This window comes from Sciurus carolinensis, chromosome 10 (genome assembly GCF_902686445.1).
Source record: "Sciurus carolinensis chromosome 10, mSciCar1.2, whole genome shotgun sequence".
NCBI classification, from domain to species: Eukaryota; Metazoa; Chordata; class Mammalia; order Rodentia; family Sciuridae; genus Sciurus; species Sciurus carolinensis.
This window is the reverse complement of record NC_062222.1, coordinates 16,788,483-16,814,991: the sequence shown is the minus strand read 5'-3', so window position 1 is coordinate 16,814,991 and position 26,509 is coordinate 16,788,483. Positions and strand designations below refer to the sequence as shown.

Here is a 26,509-nt window from a genome sequence, read left to right as displayed (position 1 = left end):
TGCTCTTTCAAAGAAGCTAGAAACCTTTGGAAGCAAATAGTGGATTTGGGATATAAATACATCCGGGCATTGTCTTCAGGGAGGTACTCACAGGCAGTCCTCCCCGACCCCTCCACTCGGCTCACTCAGCTGCAATCCCAAAGAGCTGAGAGAGAGCTTTCTGAAGCAGGCCTCGAGCAGTCGGCTCCCACGGACCTTCTGAGTTCTCTCCAGGATTACCGACAGCCCCTTCCAAAGGGGAGGGAAGATGGGGCCTCCAGGGTCTCTTCATGTGTCTCTCAAGGAACCCAGTCAAGACTTTTATAGCTACTCTTGATCTATTGCTCACTTGTTCCAATCAATTTATGAGCAAGGCCTTGGGTTTTGCCCATCTTAGAAATGATGGAGCTGGCATCAGAGAGCACCAAGCAGACAGTCATGGTCAGGAAACACACTCACAGCTTCACATTGTAGTGAGACATCACAAGGCACCCCATAAATACATACAATGTGTGTGTGTGTGTGTGTGTGTGTGTGTGTGTGTGTGTGTATGTGTGTTTAAAATTACACCTACCTGGCAGGCCAGGCCTGGGCAGAAATCTGAGTCAGGTGGCTGTCCCCTCTTTTCCTCTGCTCCTCCTTCCCTGCTTCCTTTGCAGAGGCTCTCCCACATCCATCCCAGTGTCTGGGGCTCACTCTCTCTGGACTGGCACCAAGGTCCCCTCCAGACTCACCCCAGCTTTGCACCCCAGGCCCTCTACCTCACCATCCTTCCCAACTGAAACTTTCTTCCCTTACGCTGACTTCTTTATTCAAAGTAAAGTGATGCTATTTCAGACCCACCAGTGGTAGATAGAGGGGGGTCTAGATGACAGTGACACCTCTTTCCTTTGAAAGTGATGTCTCTGATACTAGAGCTTTGGGGCCACTCTGAAATCACAGCTCTTACTCTGCTAACGTGGAATGCCAGTGCATTGTTCTGCCCTTGGAGAGATAAGTGCAAATCTCAAGTAAGTGACAGAGAGGGTCCCCCAAGTCCCCCATATATAATAGCTAATAGCTTGCTAATAGCTCTACTTGGAGACTGCCTACCAGGCAATTGGTGCTCCAGATCTTGCCACTAGCCCATCAGGAATCATTACTCTCGTGTCACAGGTGGGAAGAGGGAAGTTCAGAGATGTCAGTAACTGGCTCATTGGTGCACAGCCTGAATTGGAAACCAGGTCAGCTGACTTCAGTTAAAACAAGGGACATTGCTATCTACTGCAGAACAGATATCTTTGGGGTGAATTTTTTTTTTTTTTTTTTTTTTTTTTTTTTGTGGTGCTGGGGATCGAACCCAGGGCCTTGTGCTTGCAAGGCAAGCACTCTACCAACTGAGCTACATCCCCAGCCCCTTTGGGGTGAATTTTAATGACCATTTCAAATGTATGTCCAGTGAGGGGCTTGGCTGTCCCACAAGAGAGAATGGGGATTTAGTTGATGCTCACATGGCATGCATATCCCTCTTTTAAATGAATCAAATTCTTTGCTTTCAAGTTTATTGGCAGGCGGAACCAACCAATTTATGTTTTTGTATCTGAAGCGTGTGTGTGTGTGTGTGTGTGTGTGTGTGTGTTACTGGGGATTGAACTTGGGGTGCTCTACTGTGGCCAAATTAGGGAAATTTAGACAAAGTCAGACATTCACAAGATGATGTTTAGACACACGCAACTGAGCTATACCCCCAGCCCAGTTTATTTTTTATTTCAAGACAGGATCTGTCTAAGTTTATGAGGCTGACCTCTAATTTGTGATACTCCTGCCTCAGCCTCCCAAGAAGCTGGGATTACAAGTGTGCACCACCGTGCCCAGCTCTGAATGCCCTTGATGAGCAAGCAATCTTGTGATGATAATCTTCTCTCAGGGAAGAGGCTTTAGACAGCATAATGTAGAACATTCTTACTATTTTTACTTTGGAGAATTTTGGGGGGTAAAAAAAAATAATGTTATGAATTGAATTGTATCTACCTAAAAAGATATGATCAAGCCCTAAACCCCAGCATCTCAGAATAAGACCTCACTTAGCAACAGGGTCATTGCAGGGGTGATCAGTTGAAATCAGGTGATTAGGGTGAGCCCTGATCCAATATGACTGAGCCCGTATTGGGGAAATTTAGATGCAGACACGCCCAGGAAAAGATGACACGAAGACACACAAGAAGAAGATGACCATGTGGCTTGAGCGATGCGTCCACAGCCAAAGGACTCCAAAGCCTTCTGGCAAACAGCAGAAGCGAGGCAGAGGCAAGCAACACTTCCCTCGCTGAGGAAATCTGAGAGAGCCAGGTGCTGCTGACACCTTGATTTCTGACTTCTGGTCTAAAACTGTGAGATAATAAACGCTGTGTTTTTAAGCTACTTGGTTTGTGGTCTTTGTTACAGCAGCCCTAGGAAACTGATACAATTACCAATCTGAACTTTTAAATAATAGTAACAATAATGATGGCCGCCATTTATTGCTGGGTTTACTGGCTGAATCTCATTTAATCTTCTCCATTTCCCAGTGAAGTGGGTCTTATTATCATCCCTATTTTAGAACAAGGCAGGCATGGCTAAGATGAACAAATTTGCTTAAGATCAGACAGCTAAAAAGGGATGGGACTTGGATTTGATCCCAGGCCACCTGGCCCCAAAGCTGCTGACACTGTGGAGAAGGTTCCATGGAAGAAATGAGCAACCACTCAGTCGGCACTGACAGTGTGCACAGCCTGGTCTTACTACTGTGTTTAAAGTATAACTACAGGTAGATACAAAATGTAAATACCAAAACAGAAGTAAAATGTAAAGTGGTTTTAAATTAATAGCCACCTGGGATTATCCAGACCCGCTTCCCATTATTAATATAAGTTAATAATTGAGATGGTATATTTGTAATCAAGATGATTTTATAAGTGATGTGTGACTGTTTCTATATTTTTTCCAGTTGATAAAGCTGAGAAACATACAGGTGACTTTCCAGAGGACACAGTTTTGGTAATAAGTTCAGAACTAAACCCTGAATCTTTGATCTCCTTTCTCTTAGTCCAGTATGTCCTTCCTTCTTCAGAAACAAACTGTATCGACACATGGCATGTGTGCCTGAAAGCAAAGAGGTGACATATAAGGTAATCCTGATTTTCCAAGAGTTCATGCCCCTTCATTAGCCCAGATAGATATATTAACTATTCGAGATGTAGACAAAAGAGTCAAATGTCAGTGATATTTAATATATTAATGTAGGTGCATGCATATTTAAATTACACATTATATAAAATAATGCCTTAAGAAATACTGCCACTTTCAATCCTACATTTCATGAAACGATTTTATTCAAACTCTTCACATACATCTGTGATATGAGCATCTTCATCATGATTACAGCCATTTTTAGAATCATCTAACATAGTTTTCAGGAGCATATTATTTCTCCTGACTAAGCATTTAAAATTCCAGATAAGATACTATCATTGAAATTGTTATCTTATTTTTGTATTTGTCCTTTAAACTTATTTATTCATTTATTTATTTATTCATTCATTCATTTATTTATTTAGCAGCACTGGGGATGGAACCCAGTGCCTCATACATGATAAGCAGATCTTCTGCCACTGAGCTACATCCCCAGCCCTGTCCTCTGAATTTACATCTATCATTGTTACAAGTACAATTATTTATCAATATCCTAAAGTTTGTCTATAAAATTTAAATGTGAGGTCTACTTTTTAAGAATAATTACTAACTGTGTTAAATGTCTTTGCCTTTTTGACCAATTATACCAAAAGGACCCTTTCGACAAGCATCCAAAAGGGTGGGTTGGAATTGTTTCAGATTCATGGGTCTTTGCAAAATGGAACAATTTCTTTTTCAAAATGACATGACAATTTTTATAAGACCTTCCATATTAGGACACTGCCCCTCTTTCTGAGGACTAGCTTTCAGGAGACAAAACCTCTTGTCTCAAAGTAGCAGCACAAAACTCAGCTCTAGAAAGAAAAGAAAGCCTGAAATTACCCGGTGGTAAACAAGGATGAAACCAAAATGGAACCTATTATTTTTTGGAATACATTACCAGGCCTGTACTTAGATAACTCAGGCAGAAATTCCCTGAGAAAACTCAAGAGCCACCCAGAGTACATACTCAAATCTCAGTTTTCTGGAAGAATTCTCCTGTGTTGATTCCAGCCTCCAGAATTCAATGGGTGGAAGCATCGGCCAGCTCCTGCCTGCCTCTGTGGCCTGTGGATCTGCAGAAATGCTCCCTCAAGCAGGCTCAGACCTGCCCATGACATGTTTTCTCCACAGCCTCCGCCGCGTCAAATGCAGGATAGAAGTTCCACCACGACAGCTGGGGGTCCAAGGCCCTCCAAATCCTCCAGGCCCCCAGCCTCGCTGCTATCTTTCTGCTTTGCTAGAAGCTGCTTTTCCTTGAGCACCAGCCTTCAAGATGAACGTTTAAATTCTATTTCTTATTCATTTCCCCTGTTGTGTTTCCTAGAATTTCACCGTCTTTTTTTTTTTTTTTTTTCTTTTTAGCTTTGTGGATTAAGTAGGCTTTTGTGGGCTTGTCTGGGAACATTGTTTTCAGTGAAAAGTGCATTCTGTGTTGGAAACAAATAACATACACAAAGAAACTCCGGGAACATGACCTCTTTGTAGAGCAGCAACTGCCTGCCCAGCCTCATGTATCAGAGCTAAAGCCCACAAAGGAGGTTCTTTTCAAATCTGAACAACCTTGATAAATAATAATGATAATAAATCTCAATCTGAGATGGAAAGCTAGGAATGCAGCCTCGCCTGGGAGGTCCTGAGAAAAGCGTGGGAACAGGGGTGTTGAGAAGAAAATGATCTAATGACCCTGTTCCTCCTTAGGGAAACAGGAGCCCCCGAGAAGGTGGCAAGAGGTGATTAAACTGTTCAATCTTTTGACAAAGATCACCTACTTTATTAATTAAAGTAGTTAGCCATCATATACCCAGCACCTGAATGTGCTGGACACCATCCCAGTTGTTCCAGGGACAGCTCTGATGCAGCAAGGTCTTTAGGGACACTGGCACTAGGGACAGAATAGAACAAATCAATAAGAATATGCAAGGTAATGGCCAACCCTGGACTGAAAATTCAACACGGGACGTGCTGACCAGTGGGCCAGGACACTGCTCTTGTCTGGGTGGTGACGGAGACCCCTCTGAAGAGGTGACTTTAATGCTAAGATCCAAAATCCACTGCGAGAAGACGTGGGAAGAGAATCGCAGTAGAGGAAAGAGTGAGTCCACAGTCCCTGCTGGAGCTTGACCTGAATCCAGGAAGAGAGGGGATGGCGTGGCCGGGGTGCACCCTGGGCAGGAGGCGAATGACAGGACATGCCCGCATAGGCTGCTGGGACCTGGTCCTGTATGCCAGGTATTGGGAGTCCTGACCTGTGTGAGCTGACTTCAAAGGCTACCTTCCTACTCCATGAAGAGTGGCAGGGGAAGAAGCAGAAGTACAAAAAATATGACGAGTCAGGGTGATGGCGGCCACTGGGTCCTGTGCCAGGTTCCTGGAACTGTGAGGAGTTGCACCTGCGTTGTGCAGATTTACCCTCAGGACTTCTCTATGGAGGAGAAATGGCTGAAATTTCCATCTGACACATAACGAAAAGAAAGCTCAGAAAAGTGAAGGAACTCGCCTTCATCTGGGAGGGTTTTGAAAACAATAGCGCCCTTTAATAGTAAGTCACTAAGGGCCACCATAAGAAAAATTTTAAATGAGCAGAATGAACAAATCAATTAATTAAACCATCTGACATCATCTCACCCAGACATAACCCTCATTAATATATTAGCTTATATTTTTCCAGATGCGCCATATAAATATAGTAGCTACTATTTTCAAAAGCATATGATTGGTTCAATCCTAGATTAATTCCTATATTATAGATATTTTTGTATTTTATGAATATTGCCCACAAACCCATCTTAAATGATGCTATGGGAAAAAAATGCTAGGTTGTAATACGTAGAACTAAGTGTATTATTGGAAAGTTAATTAATATAAAATATTATTTAGGGATGGAGTTCATTTTAAAAATACAGAATATTATGTGTTCTATGAGCACATAATAATATAGAATATTATGTTTACCTATGTCTTATGACTTCAGGGAGTGTCTGAGAAGACATACCACATTGCTGCTCATAGTGGTTAGATTTTGGGACAATATTTTACTTTCTTCTTTTTAATAGTTTTTGTGGTTTTTTGTTTGTTGGTTTTTGTACTGTAGGATTGAACCCAGGGGCACTCAACCCCTGAACCACATTTCCAGCCCTTTTTATTTTTTATTTGGAGACAAAGTCTGACTAAGTTGCTTAGGGCTTGCTAAGTTGCTGAGGCTGGTTTTGAACTTGCGATCCTCCTACCTCAGCCTCCTAGGTGCTGGGATTACAGGCATGCGCCACTACTGAGCTTGATAGCCCATCTTTCTAATATCTCTTCAATGGGCATGTTCTTCTAAAAGTAATAAAACAAACTGTGGTTTAAAATTGTATATTAACACTGGATTTTTTAAAAATTAATGAAGGTCTCCAAAAAGCAATTCTACTTCCACAGTCAAGTTATCTGTCAGCCTAAGTTGCTCCTAAGATGCCCATGCTTAGCCATGGCTCCAGTCTGCTTCTGGTGGGCTTGTGGACTGGCCCCTCACTGGAAGAATGGTTCCTCCTGGCAATACTCTTGCCCAAATCTCCTGGACATCCACACGTCCAGCATTATGATAGGCACCGTGAACAGTAACACACCTCCAGCAGACAGAATTTCTGCCTTCATGATCAGAAAAACAAACCGAGCAACAAGAAGTGTGTGATCTCCAATAAGCAAGGGTCATCTAAAATGACAGAGGGTCACTGGGGACGCCTCCATGAAGGCACACCCCACAGACAAATCCAAATCTCTCCTCTGTCATCTGAGGCCAACCATATGTATGATTTTGTGAATTTGCCTTCCCCCTAAGTCCATCTTCTAAGGCACCCTGAAAATTGATGTGGAACTTCTAGAACCTTCCCTTTTACCCAACCATCCTCTGGGCTCTTACTTCCCTCTTCTCTGTACGCGCATGTCCATAGTTTGGACCGCTATGGCTCCAAGCCCACTCCTACTAGTTGTGTGACCCCAGACAAGTCATTTAAACAGAGTCTCAGATTTCCTCAACTATAAACAAAGCTAATGCTCCATAAGGTCATCCACAGGATTAAATAAAATCTCATGAATCAAACTCCTGTGACACAATAGGCTGCCTCTAAATGTCTCTCTTCTCACTTCTCTCCTGCTCTCCTAGCCACGCCCAAATGTTCTCAGTGCTCTGCGCCAGGGGCCAGGCGTGACTGAAGACTGAACGAGATCCATTTAAACCTCACTTGGCCACGTTTTAGTTGTGAAATCCTGGGCAAGTCCTTAAACCCCTCATCTTGGAGATTATTACGAGGCACGAATTAAATCAGAAATGACAAATTACTTTCTATTCAAGATAAATCTCTCCACATACTTGAAAAGGGCATGGCAACAACAGATAAAAATGGATAAAAATGAGCCTATAGATAAGATGAGTCCACTGTTTGGCCCCCAAATTCTCAAGACACGTTTTTCAGAGGGACTAGTTTGAAATATAAAGGAAATTTAGTTGCAGATACTCGAACCTAGAGGATTGGTGGGAGGGGAAGGCTCACTGACTGTCCTTCTCTCTTATCTCATCCACAGCTGTGAATGAACCTAGCCCATGCAAAGCCCAACCATTTAGCACACCTTTGAAGACAGGAAAGGTGGAGGAGGGTGGGGAGCTAGCAAGGGGGAGCTCGGGAGGGTGGAGGAGGAGACTTCACAGCCCAGCAGTGACCAGGCGCCCCTCTCTGCTGGAGAGCTCATGTTGGTCTCAGGCCAAGGAATTCCTCAGATGCCAGTTTGGAGGAGATGTTTGTGACTGGCAGACCTCTTCCCACAGCAGACCTGCCCAACCCACACCTCTCCAAGGAGGCAACGTGAAGCCTGGTGCAGGGCAGCTCTCTTCGTGTCCCTCTATCTTGAGCACAGGAGCATTTGAGCTGAGCTCTTTAAATCTGTCTGAAAGATATTCCAAAAGGTTGGCCACAGCCTCTTTTCCTGGGAATTGATCTACGGACTCAGCAAGGAAGTTCAATAGGACCATAAATGGCTTGAAAGGACACTCTAGATGCAAGAGACTGAAAGGCAGGTCCCTAGCAAAGTACATCTCAGGGAGGGACAGCCTAGCATCCAGGCCCTCTGGGTGTGTGCTGCCCTTTATGGCTTGGGTATGAGGTGTCCCCAAAAGTTCCTGTGTTAATGCAGGAATATTCAGAGGTGATCAGATTGTGAGAGCTGTAACCTAATCAGTCCATCCTAGTTTGAATAAACCAACTGGGTGGTAACTGTAGGCAGGTGGGGCATAGCTGGAAGGGCTGGATCACTGGGGATGTGCCCCAGGAAGGGTTCACCTTCCCTGGGGCCACCCACCTCTGCTTTCTGTCCATCATGAAATGAGCAGTGCTCCTCTGCCACACCCTTCCGCCATGACACTGTGGTTCACCTTGGGCCCAGAACAATAGACTCAGCCGACCACACACTAAACCTCTGAAACCATGAGCCAAAATAAACTTTCCTTCCCCTAAGTTGTTCTTGTCAGGTATTTTGTTGTGTCAGTGCAAAGCTGACTCCCACACTGCCACAGATCAAGGTTGTTATTTCCATGTCAGAGGCCCCAGAAACACTTCATCAACCTGTACTTATTTATGACTTAACTAATGGGATCATGTGGATATTTTCATTTCTGGGTTTCAGAATCCCATTTGGACATGAAGAAGACACCACACCCTCCATCTGTGTTATGGTAGCTGGCATCTGCATATGTAGGTGACAAATCCCTACATCATCACAACGAAGGGCCAACCTCTACTCTCACACAGAAGAGGACAAATAGCCTTGAGCAGGAACATCTCACACAGGACAGGTCACGTGGGTCTAACATCTGGTCTATGGATCTAAAACCTGTGGTGGCCTAAGGAAGATTAGTCCATTATTGTTGTCTCATGAAGCAAAAAGGAGATGCTTGCCGATGACCTTGAGACCGACTGCCCTCAGGAAATTAGACTAACAGAATCTGCACATAAAATGGAGATGACCAGAAACCACTGGGAATAAACCAAGACAGTGACTGAATTTGTGACTGAAGAATTTAGGGGAACCTCCAATTCCCATTAAAGTGACATGATTATAATATCAGGAAGATAGAAAGAATGTGATTGTCACGGTTGAAGGCTCGTTCCCCACTGCAGTCACGATCAAAGATGGGACTTAGACCATGAGGGACCTGACCTCATTATTCCATGATAGATTAATAATTTGATGGCATTATGGACGGTGGTAGATATTTTAGGAGGTGGAGCCTAGCTGGAGGAAGTAGGTCATTTGGGAGTGTGCCCTTGGGGACTATATCTTGTCCCTGGCCTCCCTTCCTCACCTTCTCCCTCTCCCTCTCCCTCGCCCTCTCCCTCTCCCCCTCCCCCTCCCCCTCTCCCTCTCCCTCCCTGGCTGGCATGAGCTGAGCAGTGTTCCTCTACCACACCACACCCTTCCACCACCATCTGCCTCACCCCGTGCCCAGAGCAATGGACCCAGCTAACCATGGACTGAACCTCTGAAACCGTGCAACTGTGAATCAAAAGAAATCTTTCCTCCTCTAAGTCGTTTGTGTCAGGTATTTGTCACAGCAACGAAAAGCTAACCAACAGAGTGATTGTGATTTGAAAAGTTAAAATCTGAGCTGGGATTATAACACAATAGAATAAATATTTAGTATGGGCCCTGGGTTTGAAACCTAGAACCACCAAAAAAAAAAAAATTAAAAATAAAAAAGTGAGGGGCTGGGGAGATAGCTCAGTTGGTAGAGTGCTTGTCTTATATGCCCAAGGCCCTGGGTTTGATCCCCAGCACCGCAAAAAAAAAAAAAATAAAATAAAAAATAAAAAATAAAAAAGTGAAAATCTGTCAAATTGGCTTCATGATGCTTCATAGAAAAAAATCATTTTGAAGAGACTGGATCGTGGAAAGAAGCTCAGCATCTCAGAAGCTGGCAGGTCACCCATGCAGGACAGGAAGGATAGGTGGACAGTCTCATTCTTTCAAGACATTGTGTCAGGAGTATTTCTCTTGTGGATCACACTAATCTCATTTATTCTAACTCTAAGCTAGCTAAGCAAACTTCCAGATGGAATTTTTCTCCTCAAGTGCATTTATCTACAGAGAGAGGTTGAGCTTACCATGACAACGGGAGCATTCTAGTCTGTCAGTCATTATTCAGGTATGAATATCAGTCTCTGGGGTCTGGTATTAACATGAGTCCACCTGATGAATGTTTTGACATTTGTGGTAAATAAGTCAGGCAGAAATAGCCTTCTATTCATCCCGTGTAGGATAGTGTCAAAAGAATATACGCAGTACCCACCTCCTACCCAAAAGGCTCTGTTTGCCCAGGACCCAATCATCCTAATGACAGCCTGCAAAGTAATTTTGAAAAAGCAATAAAGCAAAATAATATTTTAGAAAACACATTTAGTTTCAATGCTGATGGTATTTATTGTTCAAGTTTCTGCATCCTATTGATTTTTTCTGAAGTAATATCTAAAGCAGTTGCCTCTGCAAACTATTTCTGACTTTTCTTTTCTTTTTCTTTTTTCTTTTTTTCCCCCAAGTTAGGTCACTTGGCAGTTTCACAAGACCCAATTCTGACAGGGGTTTTCACATCTTATGTGACAAGGAGCCAAAGACCCGAACACACTGTAGGGGGAGAATGTTGGCCCAGAGCTGACCCAAACAGAGAGATCTGGGCCACATCGTCCCTTCCCCCAGGCCCCAGAGGGTCTAATTTTAGTTTACTGCATATACTGCAATGACAGGAACGTGCTGCAAGAAGAGGAATCAAGCAAAAGAGAAAAAAGAAGCCTAACGTGGCACGAGGCATTTTAATGCCATGGTAACTGTGGTGCCTTCTCTCTTATTTAATTCACTTCCTCGGGTCAGGTTATTCTGCCCTCTCTCTCCTGCACTTCCTGTTGCCATAATCAAATCAGGTCACCCTGGAATCGTGAGCCCTCTCCCGACTGCAGTCGTCTATTTCCAGAACGAATTTCCCCCCTCTCTTCCTTTGCTCCCGGACCTTTCTGTGGCGCCCTTGATGTCCCTGCTTTTTACTGCGCTCTCAGCTGCTGCGGGGCCTCCCTTTCATCCAGCCTCCTCCCCCACACCCTTCTCCCCTTGCTGCTCCTCTCCCTGCCCCTCCCCCCAGCTTCTGCAGCTGTCACTAAGTCTGTTAGCCACTTGATGAGTGACTCAGTGATTCAGAGTCCAAGAACCTTGGTTGTCCTGAAACCCCCACGCCTCCCTCGGGTCATGGTAAAGATCCAGGACCCCATCTCAGTGCCATAAGAAATGACTGGAAACTTGAACGCTGTCAGAGTTGCCCTGGCTCCTTCCCCTTTCCTTTTTCTGTCCCCTCCCTGGGCTTCCATGCTCTACTTAGCTTTCCCTGAGGAAAGCAGCAGAAAACATTTGAGCTTAGAATTTATGTAGCCCAACATCCTCATTTGCAGATGGAAAGACTAAGGCTTAGGGAGCTTAATGGCCCAGTTGCTCAGTGAGCTCTTGGCAGAACCAAAATACATAAGGTGCAAATTCGATCGAACTAGCAATTGGTGGGAAATAAATTTTTGTTAAGGAGTGAACAGTGCCAGAATGGGCCTTGGCGACTGCTTGAGAGTTCCTTCGCTGTCCTTGTCTCCTTATTGGTAATATGGGCAAATGGTGCAAACCAGAGCCAGAGTACCAACCACAAATTTACCAGGGCACCTGGAAAGGCCCTGATGAGTCTCCCTCAAGCAGAGTCTTGGAGGGTCCTGCCTGCCAGGAACATGGAGACATGGGAGACTCCATGCTTGGGGTCCTCCAGGATTTACCCACGGGGCAGGATTAGCAGTCACAAGAGCCAATTCCAATGAATCCACCTTTACCAAGTTTTCCAATGTGCTCAGCTGCACAGCAGTAAATAGACAGACTTACTTCCCCTATATGTAGAAAGGTGCATAAAGTACAAAAATCTCATAAAAATATACTTATTGCAAGTTACACCAGTCTCTTAAGTAAATGAATCGTGTAAGTTCTCTATGGAAAGACATGGGTGGTAAAATGAATCAAATTAACTCAGTATCCTGATTGCTTGCTGCAGTAGCAGAGAAACTTCCATTTCCCAAACTGAATATGAAGGGAGAGGACATATGATTGGATACAATGATCATCGGATATTGTGGAAGCTAAGCCAGGGCAGCTCAGGAAAGTTACTCCTGAGTGTGAGTCTGCAAGCAAGTCACCCCCCCACCCTGGGTAGGGCCCAGATGCTGGAGTCTTGTGCAGTGCATTTTGTCCCTGGCTGGGCTTGCCCTGGCATGCTGGGATCTGTGAGTTAGGAGCTCAGTCACACTGCTGCCAGCTGCAGTCTCTACCGAGGCTGCACATTGTTTGTGATTAAGAGCTTTATTGATTTTCTAGCCCATGACCACGTTGGTCAGGCCAGAGGACAACAGGAGAAACTGGTGGGAAGCCAAGTAGAAAGAAGGTTCATGAAATGAACCCTCAATGAAGAAAATTGTGGGAAAGGATATGATAGAAGCAGATCTGGGGCCAGTAAAGGTGGAAGAGTAGAACAACTCGAAATTGCTCCCCAGTCTTGAGCCGAAACAAAGCACTTTGCCAAAACACAGGCAGAGGAGCTAGTCTGTGAGAGAGACTCAGTGCTGTTTATATAAAACAGGATATTCCTATCTGCAAAATCATCGCTGACAATGCTTAACCCACATTCCCTAACAGCCACTGTGTTGGGTTCTGGGCCTATAAATAAGAATCAGTCCACCTAGAGAAGGAGACTCAGAACATACGAAAAATGACTTGTAACGATGCTAGTATTCTTTAAGGGAGTCATAAAACATTTTGCCTAAACTTTGGGCCCAGAGCCAACAGAGATGACTGGTGAGGGATGAGAGGTGGGACTGTCTGACTGCTGCCTGCCTCAGCAGCAGATCTGGTGAAGGTCCTCAAGTGGCTTTTCTCCCTTCGCTGCCCACTCTGCCTGGAAGGCCCTCGCTCCTTCCCAGCCCAGCCCCTTGCGTAGAGGAGGCCTGCTTCCCTGTTGGGGCTCTATGCTGGGTTCCAGGTGTTCTCAAAGCACCAGATGGAAAGGCCCTTGACAGTACCACACCAAGGGGACAACGGTTGTACATTCTCCTATGAACCTAAAGACAGAGGCAGGACACTAGACAGATTCCGCACCACACAGATACCCTCCCATTATGAACCTGTATTTCTGGGAGATTTCCTCCCATCTACCCTCCCCCATCTCGTGCCCTTTTTCATAAGGGGATGAATTATTTTTGCTTCTTTCTTTAGCTTTCAGTATCATTTTTGCCCCCTGAAAATAAACGGGGAACTGGGAAAGACGAGACTCTGGTGTGTTTTTGTGCATCAGTACAATAAGAAAAGCAGTGATATGTTAAAAAGGAAAAATGAGAAAAAAAGGTAACTCAAAACCAGGGAGTGACCAAACTCAGTAAATGCCAACTTAAAAAAAAAAAAAAAAAAATCAGTGAGCTGGGGTTGTGGCTCAATGGTAGAGCACTTGCCTAGCACATGTGAGGCGCTGGGTTCACTCCCCAGCACCACATAAAAATAAATCAATAAAATAAAGGTATTGCATCCATCTACAACTAAAAAATAAAAATAAAAATTGGAAAAAAATCCTGTTCTTGTGGTTCACATTTGTACATGACATGACCTGGGGTGGACTTTTCATCTTCCTCTGCAGGAACAACCTCTCTGTGGAGGTATGGGGGCCAGGTATCCCACTGGAGGACAGTTATAGAAGTCAACCCTAAGCAGAAAGATTTCAGGGAGGTCTAACTAAGCTGGAAAACCTCAGAATGGTGTAGCCTGAGCCAGAGGACTGCGAAGTAGTCCAGCCTAAGATAAAGGTCTTCAGAGTAAACAAGCCTACATCCCAGGACGCTTTAAACAGTACAGTCTGAGCCTCTAGTGTCAGGAGGAGGAATTCAGGTTGGCAGGGGTGGCAGGCTGGCTTTGCGTGTGAGTGGTACTAGGGCCCCCGCGTCTCCTAACTCCTGCATCAGCGTCCACCCTTGTCTTTCTAAACAGTCAAAGAGGACTGAGAAGCCTGAGGCAGTGACACGGGCCTAGAATCCCAGCTTCTATGGAGCCTGAAGCAGGAGGTTCATAAGTTTGAGGCCAGTCTTGGGAAACTTAGTGGAGCCCTGTCTCAAAATTTAAAAAACAAGCAAAAGCAAACAAACACTTTTTTAAGGGCTGGGGGCATAGCTCAGTGGTAGAGCACCTGACACACCTGCGGTCCTGGTTTGGGCCTCCACTACGCAGAAAAAAGGCCAAGGTGGGGACTGGGAGTCCCTAAAATTCCCGGCAGTGTATGGGGTTAATGTCCCTAGCATTGTTCTCTTTTTCACTGAGGGAAGATTTTTTTTTTTTTTTTTAAGCCAGCAATACTCATTTAAAAACAAAAACAAAAACCTGGCATTTCAAACACAGAGGAAAAAAAAAAAAAGGAGTGGTCTCCTGGGTGATGGAAATACTTTGAAATCTCCAAAGCCTCGCTCATTGTTCAGAAAACAAAATGGAACAAGTTTCCTCGCTCCCCGCCTCACCCCCCTCCTCTCCGTGCAGTAGCTGTTCTTGGCAGATGCCCAAAGCGGCACCCGGTAATTCCACGGTACATTGTGTACATTTGCATCCATTTAACCCGCTATTTACTGCCGCCCTTTACCGCCACCTGTAAGAGGCAGCAACATAATGACACTGTCGATAAGTGGCTGGGCCGGGAAGTGGGTGCCCAGTGGTTTTTCTCCTCTCGAAGGCGCCTGAATCTGTGAAGTAGTTGGCACTTGGAGAAACAGGGGCAGCTGGGGACAGCACACGTACAGGACGGGAGGCGCGAGGAGGCGCGCCAGACGGAGGGTCCTTCCTCGTTAGCTCCACTCGGTGGCTCCTTTTCCATGACTACAACCGCGAGCAGCAATCTGCCAAGTCCTCGGTGCGGCTAGTTTCCTGCCTGATAAAGAGCCTGCTGCCCTTTGTGTCTGATGAGTTTCTGAATCACCCGAGGGCTTGGCGCTCCGAAGGAAGGTGGATCCTGGGGGCCCTGGGGTGGGACCCGCAGTCCGGCGGAATCCAGGCGGGGTGACACCCCCTCGAGTCTTGGAAACGGGCTTATGGGTGTAACGCGGGGCCGTGCGGGCACCTGCGCTCCTGTGCGTGCCGCACTGTGCAGCTCCGGGTGGCACACCGGGTGAAGCGGGGGGCGAGGGCGAGAGGAAGTCGAGGCGTCCGGGCGGCAGAAAGGTTTGCTTGGCTTCCCTTGAGCTTTGGAGGTGGTCGCGAGGTGCGGGGAGGGAGGGGACACTGCACCGCGGAGTTCCAAGTTGCGGGAGACCCCCCAGAGGGCGGGTACCCTGTGGTCCCAAGTGCCCGTTAGAAGCCCAGGGCTGCCAGGACCGCGTGGCAAGCTCGGAGCGCTCAAAGTCGCGCAGAAGCAAAAGATCAACGCCGATGGGCCCAGGGACTGGTTGGCTGGGGCACAGAGTTAGCGCGGCCCCCGGAGCGCCTTTCGTTTTAAGGAGCCTTACTTCTGGGAAGGGACAGGGAACTGTCAATCAGCGAGGGAGGGAGCGCACCGGCGCTGGGTGATGTCAGCGGATCAGCTGCTCGATAACAAAGAGGGGGTATCACAGGAGAAAGTTGCAGCGGCGGCGGCCACCGCGGCACCCCAGAGCCTCGGAGGCCAGGGGCAAGTGGGCGAAGGGAGGGGGGACGGCTGCTGCGGCAGCAGCTGAAGGCCGAGGAATTGAAAGGGCTGTAGGGGGAGGCAGTGCGAGCCAGCCCCGGCTGCTCCTCCTCTTCCTCCTCCTCCTCCAAACTCGCAGGGCTCAGCCCCAGCGCTCGCTCAGCCGCCGGGAGCACCCGGAGGGACGGGAGGCAGCCGCGCGGCCCCGAGCCGGGCAGGGTCCCCGGCCGCCATGGATAGCGACGACGAGATGGTGGAGGAGGCAGTGGAAGGTACAAGCATTTCTCCGGGACCGGGGAGGACGCGCCTAGGGCCCGGAGCGCCGCAGGAGTAGCGGGCTGCCACCCGCGCGGTGCCGGGCCCCGCGGCGGCCGCTGTCCCCTACGCGGGTGGCCGACTGCTCTAATCGGGCGGGGGCCGGACAGCTACGGCCACGCTGCCGGGAGCGCGCGGTGCGCGGCGGGGCTCAGGCCAGGAATGGGGCTCACTGGGCCGGGGGCCCTGGGAATGCGCGGCGGCTCCAGCGCCCGGCCAGCCTCCATCCTCCCTCGGAGTTGCTAACCTGCCCTGCACTCTGGCCTTGCCCCTTCGGGGATGGAAGGTGGGGTGCCCTGGGGGTCGGCGCCCTGGCTGCCCCCACGGAGCAACCCCCCAGCGCAGTTTGAGCAACCTTGGTTGCTTCTCCGGCCGCCAGCCCTTTCCTTCCGCTCGCCGCTGCGACCCGAGGCCACCGCGGCCGCCGCCGGGTGGGTGCCCCAGCGCGGCGCACGGGGCCGAACCAGGCACGTGGCGGCCGCGGCGGCTCCTCCGAAAGGATGAAATCATTGCAGGGCACTGGACGGCGCTGCCGACCGGGCTCGGACGCGCGAGGTCTGGGAGCGGTGGCCTCCCTTCTGCTCCCCGGAGCGAACTCTGTCAAGCCCCCCTCCCCCTTCCTGCTTCCGAGTCGGGCTGTCGCCGCCGCCGCCACGCTGTGCGGGCGCGCCGCAAACCCCGACCGAAATTACTGGGTGACACTTAACTTTCTGAATTCCTTGCAGTTGGCTGCGGGTGATATCACCACCGCGGTGTCGTGTTTCTCCGCCCCTTCTCTCCTGGCGCCCCTCCCCCGACTTTCCTTGCCACTTTGTTTTGCTGAGTTTCTCCACCTCTTTTTTGCTAGTTCTGAAAAACGCTGTGGGGACGTTATACAATCTCGTTGTTTGTGTCATCAGATGTTATGATTTTGTAACACTGAATACTGGAAAATATTCTTTAGCGTATTTATTTGACTCTACTCTAGACAGTGCGTCGTGATGTTTTGCAATGTTGTGTGTGGTATTATTCCAGAATATTTTAAACAGCATCCCAGCAAATAATTTTTAGCTGTTGGTTGAAGCTCTTTTCTATCTAATTTGTATAAAAAAATAATAATAAAGGGGCAACGCTTTACAAATGCATAAGGGTGCATGGTTAGTGCTACTTTAGAAAAAATCAAATGTTATGATTTCATAAACATAATTCCTTTTGCAGTGCTCTTGGAGATAAATTAAGAGTGGTATTTATGAATTTTCCAAAAGGTATTTAATCTAATGTAAATATTAAAGCTTCTTATTTTTTCACCTAGATTCAAAGCCAATTAGTATGCTTTTAACTTTAGAAATAAAATTTTCACAATGTTGTGAACTCAGAGTGGCCTGTACCCTTTAAGTAAACCTAATGTTAGAACTTAGTGGGACTCAAAAACATTGATTGAGTTGGCCCACAAGACATCTCTGAATGAAGTTATGAACTTCTTCTGCCTCTGTGTTGTGAAAAAAAAAAAATGCTCTTCTCAAATTAGGGCTCATTAGGGTTTGCTCTTATTCCTCAAAGTTTACTTTTTTACTTGATTACAAGTAGTGATCACAGATTAAGCCTCCTTCCCCTGTGGTCTGGAGGCCCCTTTACAAAATGTGAAGGAGGCTTTCAAAATGTATTTATGTTGTTTTTGTGATAATCCCCTAGATTAGCAGCAGGGAAGTTTCCTTTTATCAACAAGGAAGGTAGCTACACAGGTTGAGCATATACATTACTGTCCTAAATCATAAGACTCCTGAGAGCAAGAGGGGGCACTATTAACAATTATGCTGGGACAATTGGCTTAAACCTTGAATGTCTTGGCAATCTGGGACACATACTCACTCAGTGGCACCTAGCACTAGACAATTTGAATTACTTTTAATTTTTTAACTTTAAATTAATTTATTTTTTCTTAGTGCTAAGCATCAAACCCAACACCTGCTATGTAAGTGCTCTGTCACTGAGCTACACTCCCAGACCTAGAGTAACTTAATCTTTAAAAGTCCTTAGAAAAACCAGGTACAGTGATGTATGCCTGAAGTCCCAGCTACTCTGGGAACTGAGGCAGGATCACTTGACAGTTCTAGGCCAGCCTGAGCAACATGGCGAATCCCTGTCTCAGGAAAATAAAATAAATAAGTAAATAAATAATAAGTCCTTAGGCTCAAATTTGCTCAATGTCTAAAGCTGTCTGTGTGCTCCCAGTAAATTGCAGCTTTGGGCCTTTCTCAGCAATTGTTGGCCTTTGTAGTGTTTGTACAGTGGTCTCTGCTTAATATCTAACACAGGTATAAACTGTTTATGACCTTTTCCCAAAGAGAAACTAGTTTGAATATCTTAGTGTTTTAAGTGCCAACTAATCACCTCTCTCCATAAACACAGCCTCTCTGCTCAGAAGTTCATTGTCATAGCTGTTATTATCATTGCTTATAATTGTTTAGTTCTTATGATGTGCAGGTTCTGTGCTTAGTGTTTTGCACATATTATCCATTTAGTCTTATGAGACGGGTACAAATATTCTAATTTTACTGAGGAGAGAACTGAGACATAGAGAACTAATTCAAGGACACTTAGCAAGGAGGGGAGACAGACTGGACTTCCACTCCACCATACCAAACTGTCTGCCTACCTTTTTTAAAATTTTTGATCAGTCAGCCAAGTATATGAAATACTTGCATGACTGAGTTATGAAACATAGCTAAAAATTATGTCAACATCATTCTTTATTAGAGTAACTCTTCAGAGGTTTTTCTGACAGAGTTCAGTGTCTCAGAAAAATGTATTTGGGGAAGAGAAATTAATTTCGGCCTCTGCCACAGGTATCCTTTTTCCTCTCCCCTCCAGCAATAGAAATTTACACTGAGGGAGAAATTATCTCTTGAGGACTTGAGTTTAAATGTCTTGTGCATCATCTACATTCTGGATCTCTATCGGGGCAGCATTGTAACCTGGTGAAGTTCTAAACTCAGAGTGAATGAACTCCCAGAGGGGAAGTGGGGGTGGCAGAGGATGTGTCAGGAGGGAGAGTTCTTTGCACCTGGGTCTTCCCTTCTCCTTTTAGTAACCAACAAGCTCTGGGCCTCAGAGGATGCGAGGGCTGCACCTGAGCTCTCTCTGTGGCTTTTTATTTTCATCTTAAATTTTTTATTATTTTGACTTTTGAGACAGGGGTCTTTATGTCGCCCAGGCTGGCATCGATCTCTGGGGCTCAAGTGATTCACTTGCTGCAGGCTCCAGATTAGCGGAGACGAGGTGTGTGTCGCTGCTCTTTGTTCTCACTGTGGCTTTTAAAAGCACTTTGAGGCTCATTGGTTCAGTGGAGTGATGTTTAGTTTTCCCGTGATTCACTGGGGGCTTTGGAAACATATTTATTACTTCTATCTATTTCTTTGTCCACCCATAGATAAGAAAAGAAATACAGTGCAGTCCCTATTAGCAGTTCAAACAAATGTAGCACGTCTCCATCGATACTGGAGGGGGCAAGATTTCCCCAAAGAGGTGGCCCAGAGTTGAGCTGAGAGGGAAATTTTGAGAGTGAAGACTTCCAGCGTGGAAGTACTGGCGCGCATCGGGAGGATAATCTGTCAGTTTTGCTGTAACGCGGGGCTTAGAAGGCAGAGAAGCGGAGGGTGCCAGAGAGAAGGGAGGCTGGCTCCCAGGACCAGAGGACAGCAGGAGGCCACAGGAGCGGTGGGCACCCTTTGGAGCTCTGCTCCTGGCAGTGGTGAGCAGGGGCAGTGGGAGGGGCTGAACTGGCAGCTGAGGCGTCACCTCATAGGCCCTTTGCAATGCTCCAGATGTGCAGTTATGAAGGCAGGAAAAAAACAGGAAGGCCGGGAAGCGCCTAGGGGGCCGAGGAAAGTTGCTCAAAAGGGGGCCACAGCAGACTCCCCAGAACGAGGCCGGCATGAAAACAAGCCACTCAGTGTTCCCCTACCCAGCTCCCTCAAAGTAGTAATATTTCTATCAACAGGCCACCCAATATCCTGTCCTGGCTTCTGTAATTAGACTGCCCACACTGTGTTCCTAGGACGAACGCATGCGCAGTGTACTGGGAGCGCCCTCTCAGTGTGGGCCATGTGCTGAAATTATGACCCTCGCAACAAACCGTTGAGCTCTTGCAGTGAATTGCCCTTGAAAATCAAATTATGTTTTTAACAGCCTGTGTGAGTGTATCATCAGGAAGGCATTTTTTTGTTGTTGTTTTGTTTTGCATTCATCAGAATAAGCTTGGCTTTTATTATTATTACTTTGGGGGGTTGCGTTCTGGTATGCAAAACCAACAGTGTGTGTAAGGGTCTCTTGTTTTGAGGAAACACACACAGCACTCTCAGATCCCTTGTGAGCCTGAGGCAGTCAGCGGTGCTGTCTGATCTGGAGGGAATTTCCTTTGCTGAGGCAAACATTGCTGGCAGAATACAGGCCTGGCTCCTATCAGGTTCAGGAAAAATCTCACTCAAAAGTAACTCAAGGGGAAATATTTAACTTTCTATCCATTCAGTAGATAATGATCTTTAGAACAAAATGAAAAAATAGACTTCTGAAATTGTTGCTTTTTCTTTCCCTTTCTCTAATGCCCATAAATATTTAAAATCCTGCTGCACATGGATATACAGTGGATTAGCTGGGACAGCATTAAAAACACAGCAGTCATTCAAGTTAATTTCCCTGTCCTTTGGGCCTGGTGCTCACCCTCTGTGTAGTGGGAACTGGCCTGGAAGGCTGTTGGCTGACCTGGCACATTCTGCAGACTGACCTCAATCAGGGCTGGGGGACAGGGCTTCTCTCTGAGTTTAGGTAACACGGGAAAGGGATAGGAAATGACAACTTGGACATGCTGTTGAAAGTCTTGGCAGTTCTAGGAAGATTACCTTAGCCACAGTCTTCTCCCTCTTCTCTGCCAGGTCCTTGGGCACTCTTGTCTTTCTTAGTGGCCCCTTGTTCTATAGCATCAAAGAAGAAAGAGTGCTCAGTGCCCCTCCCCAGAGAAGGGGAATTGATGGCCTTGGGGCAGGGGCTTGCAGCATTCATCAGCTCCTTCCCTGAAGTTAACTGGGCAAGTCATGTGTCATTGGTATCCTCAGTGTAATAGGTGACAACCTGGGACATTGTTTTGAGGTTTAAAGTGATAACAGGAAAGCACTTGACCCAGTGGGTTCTTCTGCATATCAACATCCCTCTTCACTAAATTGACTCTTAGCAGGGCTAGAGGTGTGGTAAGCACAGGCCCTGGGTTCCATCCCCCACATTGCAAAAGTTAACTAAATAAATAAGTAAAGACTATCACTGACATGGCCAAATATGATATCATAAGATCCTGTTGTCTAAAGGGCATTTGAACATGAAACTATACCAGAATCTCTCATAGAACTAATGCTGAAAGGAAATGGAGGAGCATAACCAGCCAATTTCTTCTGTTCTCTCTGTTTATTTGTTTGGAAAATCTTTGTTTTGGTTGCAGCTATTTTTCTAGATATAACCTTCTACTGCTCAGAAAACTCATCTGGGCTATTAAATATTCAGGGTGGAAGTCTTGAATGATCGTAACCTCTAATTCCTAATGCTAGTAACTGATCACATCCTGAGGCTATGAATAAAACCCTAGCACGTCAAGAGGGGCTTCCCTGAGCAGGGTATGTGGTGCACACCTGTCATCCGGGCTACTCCAGAGGGCCAGGCAGAAGGATTCCAAGTTCCAAGTCAGCCTCAGCACCTTAGGGAGACCCTGTCTCAAAAAGGGCTGGGGATGTAGCTCAGTGGTACAGCTCTTGCCTAGCACCTCACCTAAATACCTAGCGGTATATCTAGCTATACACTGGTTTCATCCCTAGAACTACCAAAAAAAGGAGGAGGAGGAAGAGGAAGGAAGGAAGGGGTGGAGGAAGGAGGAGGAGAAGGAGGAGAAAGGGGCCCCACTCTGCTCTGAGAGATTTCAGAATTCCCTCACAAGCCATGTAAAAACCTCGAGAATGACAGGGTAGGGTCAGACATCCATGCACCTTCTTCTAGACACATAAGGTCACCTGAGAAATGGCCATCATTCAGTAGGTCTCTCTCTGTCTCTCTCATGCAGCAGGGTTGAACTTCTTGTCGTCTCAGCTGGGGTGAGCACTGACCTCCGCATGCTCTCAGTGTGTTATGTGACACTTCCATTTTCTCCAATATCTCCATTCCATTGCTGAGCACTTTACTCAGAAATAGGACAGGATGGAGGGAAAGTGAGATGAATTTACGTTGGAATTAGTGTTCATGTTTATCATAATATTTCCCTTGATCTAAAGTGGAATAACAAATTTATCATCATTGACTGTTTAAAGTGTGAAATGTGTGAACCGTTTTCTATGAAGAAAGCATTTTCAACAAATTAGTTAATACTCTCATATGAGGCTAACCTCATTATTCTGATATTTATGCCCAAATCAAAGTAGGACGTTAAATTTATAGGAACATTAAGTGGCTAAATTTAATTTGATCCCAACAACATTTTCATAAAAGAAAGCTTTTAGCTATTATACACTGAGTGTTTTTTTTTTTTTTATGAAAAGAAAAAAAAAAAGTAAATGAATCTGTTTCAGTGAGAAAAATGTCATCAGTAGATATTTAGAAAACACCTGTCCACATATTTCATATGACTCAAGGGTCAGGTACCATTGGTTTTTATATGAAAAGAAAGCAATTTTGACCTAGTTCCCTCCTGACAATTAATTTCCTGGCCCTGGTGGGAACAGTGTGTGTTAAGCGGAAAGGGACTATCCTGATTGTCATGTATTTAAGTGCCGTGTCTTACTATACATGTTCAAGGAAACCCATTCTCTGTGGAGTCAGATGTACCAATACATATTGATCTGTTTGCTGCTATTTTATCTATCTATAATCAGTAATACAACTAAAGAGCATTTTAATTCTTCCTAAGAGTACTTACCATCTCCTCTAAGGGATAATATTCTTGGAATTTTTTTTTTTCTTTTGGGATACTGGGAATCAAGTCCAGGGCCTCACACATGCTAGACCAGCGCTCTACCACCAAGCTACACCCCAGCCTGATAATATTCTTTTATCATGCTAGAAGAAATTATTTTAGGAGATGAAAACATTCCTAGTGGTGGTTTGGTGTGTTTTCTCTTATGTCTGTGAGCCATCTGGAAGCCACATTTTAGTATTTAATGTCCTCCATTGCGCACAATGTATAATGTTTCCCTTCTTTTTTCATCGTGACCCAGATTGTTAACCCAGGAAAAAGCCAGTAGAGTAGAGCCACCCACCTCTACAAAATCAATTTGCCAGAATGAGGAGACCCCGGTGAGGTGATCCCTGGGATTTGTGAAATATGTAGATAGTAATAAAGAACTGAAACATGAACTGAGAGCATTAGAATAGACCGCCTGTGATCCAGGAAGAGCCAGCAATTGAAAGATCTGGGTAATGACCACTGCTGAGGTTCAAGATCACTACTGAATAGGCTTTGTGGACACTTCTGCCTCCATTTAGAATACAAACCCTCTGACACACAGTGGTGGGGGGCACACGACAAGGTTATTGCTAAACATTCAAAGTTGAATGATTTTGCAAAATAAAACAGTAAGGTTATGCTCAAGTTTGAGCTTAGAAAGACGTTAGCCAGTCATGTGCAGTAGCACATCCCAGCGACTGAGGAGGCTAAGGCAGGAGGATTGCAAGTTCAAGGCCAGCCTTAGCAAGATCCTCGGCAACTTAGCAAGACTCTATCTCAAAATTAAAAATAAAAAGTGCTGGGGATGTGGATCAATGGTAGACACCTCTGGGTTCAATCCTCAGTACCAAAAAATAAAATAAAATACAAAAGACTCTCAGCCAATGAGATACATAAATATTAGGACAATTTTAGAGACATGGCTCTATCCCTTGTTATCTGAATACACCATATAAACTTGGAGGTCTCAGAATGGCTATAGTCGTCATCACACCCATCATACAACAGAATGATATATAAAATCATTGAATTCTTGCAAAACTCAAGAATTAGAATTAGATAATTTATTGCAAAGACAATGTATCCAGCAATAGACTCTAACAATGAATCTGAATCACATTTCAGTTAAGCAAAGAGATCCTTTTAAAACATGAGAAGTACTGGTTGGGGAAGTAGATGGCAAATTGTAACCAGCACTGCAGATCTTATTGATAATAACCCTCAGTCCCACATAAGATGCAGGCCTGTTTAAATTTCATATTCTGAAACAAGTCCAAGTCCCTCTGTAAACCTGTGAGTTCACAAAGTGTCCATGATCCGGGGTACTGCCAGTGTGGGTGAGATGAGAAAACTTTGCATGTTTGACCACCTGGTGCCAAAGAAGGGGTCCTTTGGCAGCTCTGGGACTTGACTGGCAGCATCTGGGCTGACGGTGGGTGGGGAGCCCAGACCATGTTAAGCTTTGCTTTGTGGTTCTGTTCCCCAGGACACCTGGATGATGATGGACTGCCACATGGGTTCTGCACGGTCACCTACTCCTCCACTGACAGATTTGAGGGCAACTTTGTTCATGGAGAAAAGAACGGACGTGGGAAGTTCTTCTTCTTTGATGGCAGGTAGCACTCACTGTTGTGTTCTGTTCTGTTTGGGTGGTACCGAACTACTTTATGTGAAGGAATGGTACAAATGAAAGAATTCCATGGAAATTTTTGTACAACTTATACAAAAGGTAAAAAAATGCAACTCCAACATGTACATACTGCTCGGTGACTGGAATGTGACCCGGTGGCAGTGGAGAGGCCAGCCTGAGGTGTGCGAAGCCCACGGTGATACTCTGCCTTGTCAGATTCTGGGGCCCCCATCTTGCACAAGTTCATTCATTACACGGTCACCCAGTTCTTTGATGATCTCACCTGATCATTCAAGTACCGCGATACCTCTCAGTGAGGTCACACACCTGTGGGTCATTTCTGTTGGTGGCCGGTTTGGGCAGTTCCAGCAGTGACTGATTCAGCTTTTCCCCATCGTAATGCACACTCCTGTGTTCAGCCTACTCTGCCGGTAGTCGTGGTTTCTCCATTCGACTCCTGGGTGCTTCCCCAACTTGGTCCCTTCCTCTCGTCCCCTCTCCTTATGAGACTGCGAAGAAGATATCTGGCAAAGCCCACCCAAGCCACATCATCGCAGTCCAAGGAGTAAGACACGGTCAGATAGACGGAGGAGTGCAGGGCTCTAGACTGGGTGATAAGTGAGGGGCCTGCCTTTGGGATAATCAGTCCTTTTGTGTGATTCCATCACAATGGCGTCTGCACTAGTATTTCCTGGGTAGTTAACCTGTCGTTACACATTTTCGCTTGCACCCCCTGTACAAGGACGCCACGTGGCAGAGGCTCCTGGCCCTCCTATAATGGGCAGGAATGACTGGAGGGCTTTCCTCTTTCAAGGAGAGATAAGGTTACATGGAGCTCACTTTTGAGCAATGTCTTAATCCCTGTCAACTTCAGAAGCAGAGTGACCTGTGCATTTTTCAAGCAGTTAAAGGAATCTGGAGCCGTAGAAGGACCGGCCATCATCAGACCAGACGAGTGGGACATACAGGCAGGACTTGGCTCGGGTTGTAGGCGCATGGGGGAGACGGCGCCCTTCACTACACCCCTGGCTTTGGTCATGCGCCAGCACTTCCTGAACTTGGGAAGCTGTCTAGGCTGGCAGCTGAAGGTGATTCCCGAGACTGGCGTGCCACCCACAAACCTTTTTCCGAGATGCAGTGGGTTGATTTCAGAGATGACAAGAGTTCCTCAACTCTCTGATATAAGGAAGTGAGGGAAGCAATAAAGACTCACCACAGGGTTTGTGTGAAGTTTTATTTTAGGGGATTTAGCTCAGTGACTAGCAAGTGCAAGGCCCTGGGTTCCATCCTTAGCACCGGGAAAAAAAGTTTTATTTTAATGACTAATGCCAACCTTTCCTTTCCTGTGGTCCCCAGCCCCCCACCCACGCGAGGTTTAGCCGAACTCTGCTTACACACTGTCAGTGTAGGCCTGGCCAGTGTTTCTCCTCTCTTCCTCCCCGCTGCTCCAGGTGCAGGCCTCCCACGCCCCGCAACCTGTCTGGGGGCAGCTTTCCCCACCGTTTCCCCCGCAGCCTGGGTGAAGCGCCTTTTCTGGCGAGAGTCACTTTTCACCCTGCACTGCAGGCGTCCTCCTCCCGACGCATACAACAGCACACACGCGAGTGTCGCACTTCCACTGCTCCACATCCAAGGACAGAGGTGTCCTTGGGGCAGATTCTGTGTCTATGACATCTCTTATGCTTCAAAGCACTTTCCCTTGATTTGAAAC

General features: G+C 46.2%; 1 protein-coding gene and 1 non-coding gene across 3 annotated transcripts in view; one reads left to right on the top strand and one right to left on the bottom strand.

Moving 5' to 3' along the window:
- Window positions 1-1,297: 1,297 nt before the first annotated feature.
- Window positions 1,298-1,371, bottom strand: Trnaa-ugc (transfer RNA alanine (anticodon UGC)). Its single transcript has one exon. It is a non-coding gene; the product is annotated as a tRNA-Ala (tRNA).
- A 14,409-nt stretch (window positions 1,372-15,780) lies between these two features.
- Window positions 15,781-26,509, top strand: part of Setd7 (SET domain containing 7, histone lysine methyltransferase) — a 40,877-nt gene continuing 30,148 nt past the window's right edge. The window contains exons 1-2 of one of the 2 annotated variants that reach the window (XM_047566316.1): window positions 15,781-16,170; window positions 24,655-24,784. In XM_047566316.1, the coding sequence (XP_047422272.1) occupies window positions 16,131-16,170; window positions 24,655-24,784 (170 nt within the window). In that variant the 5' untranslated portion in view covers window positions 15,781-16,130. The remainder of the gene's footprint in view (window positions 16,171-24,654; window positions 24,785-26,509) is intronic. The other variant, XM_047566315.1, reaches the window with a different exon arrangement.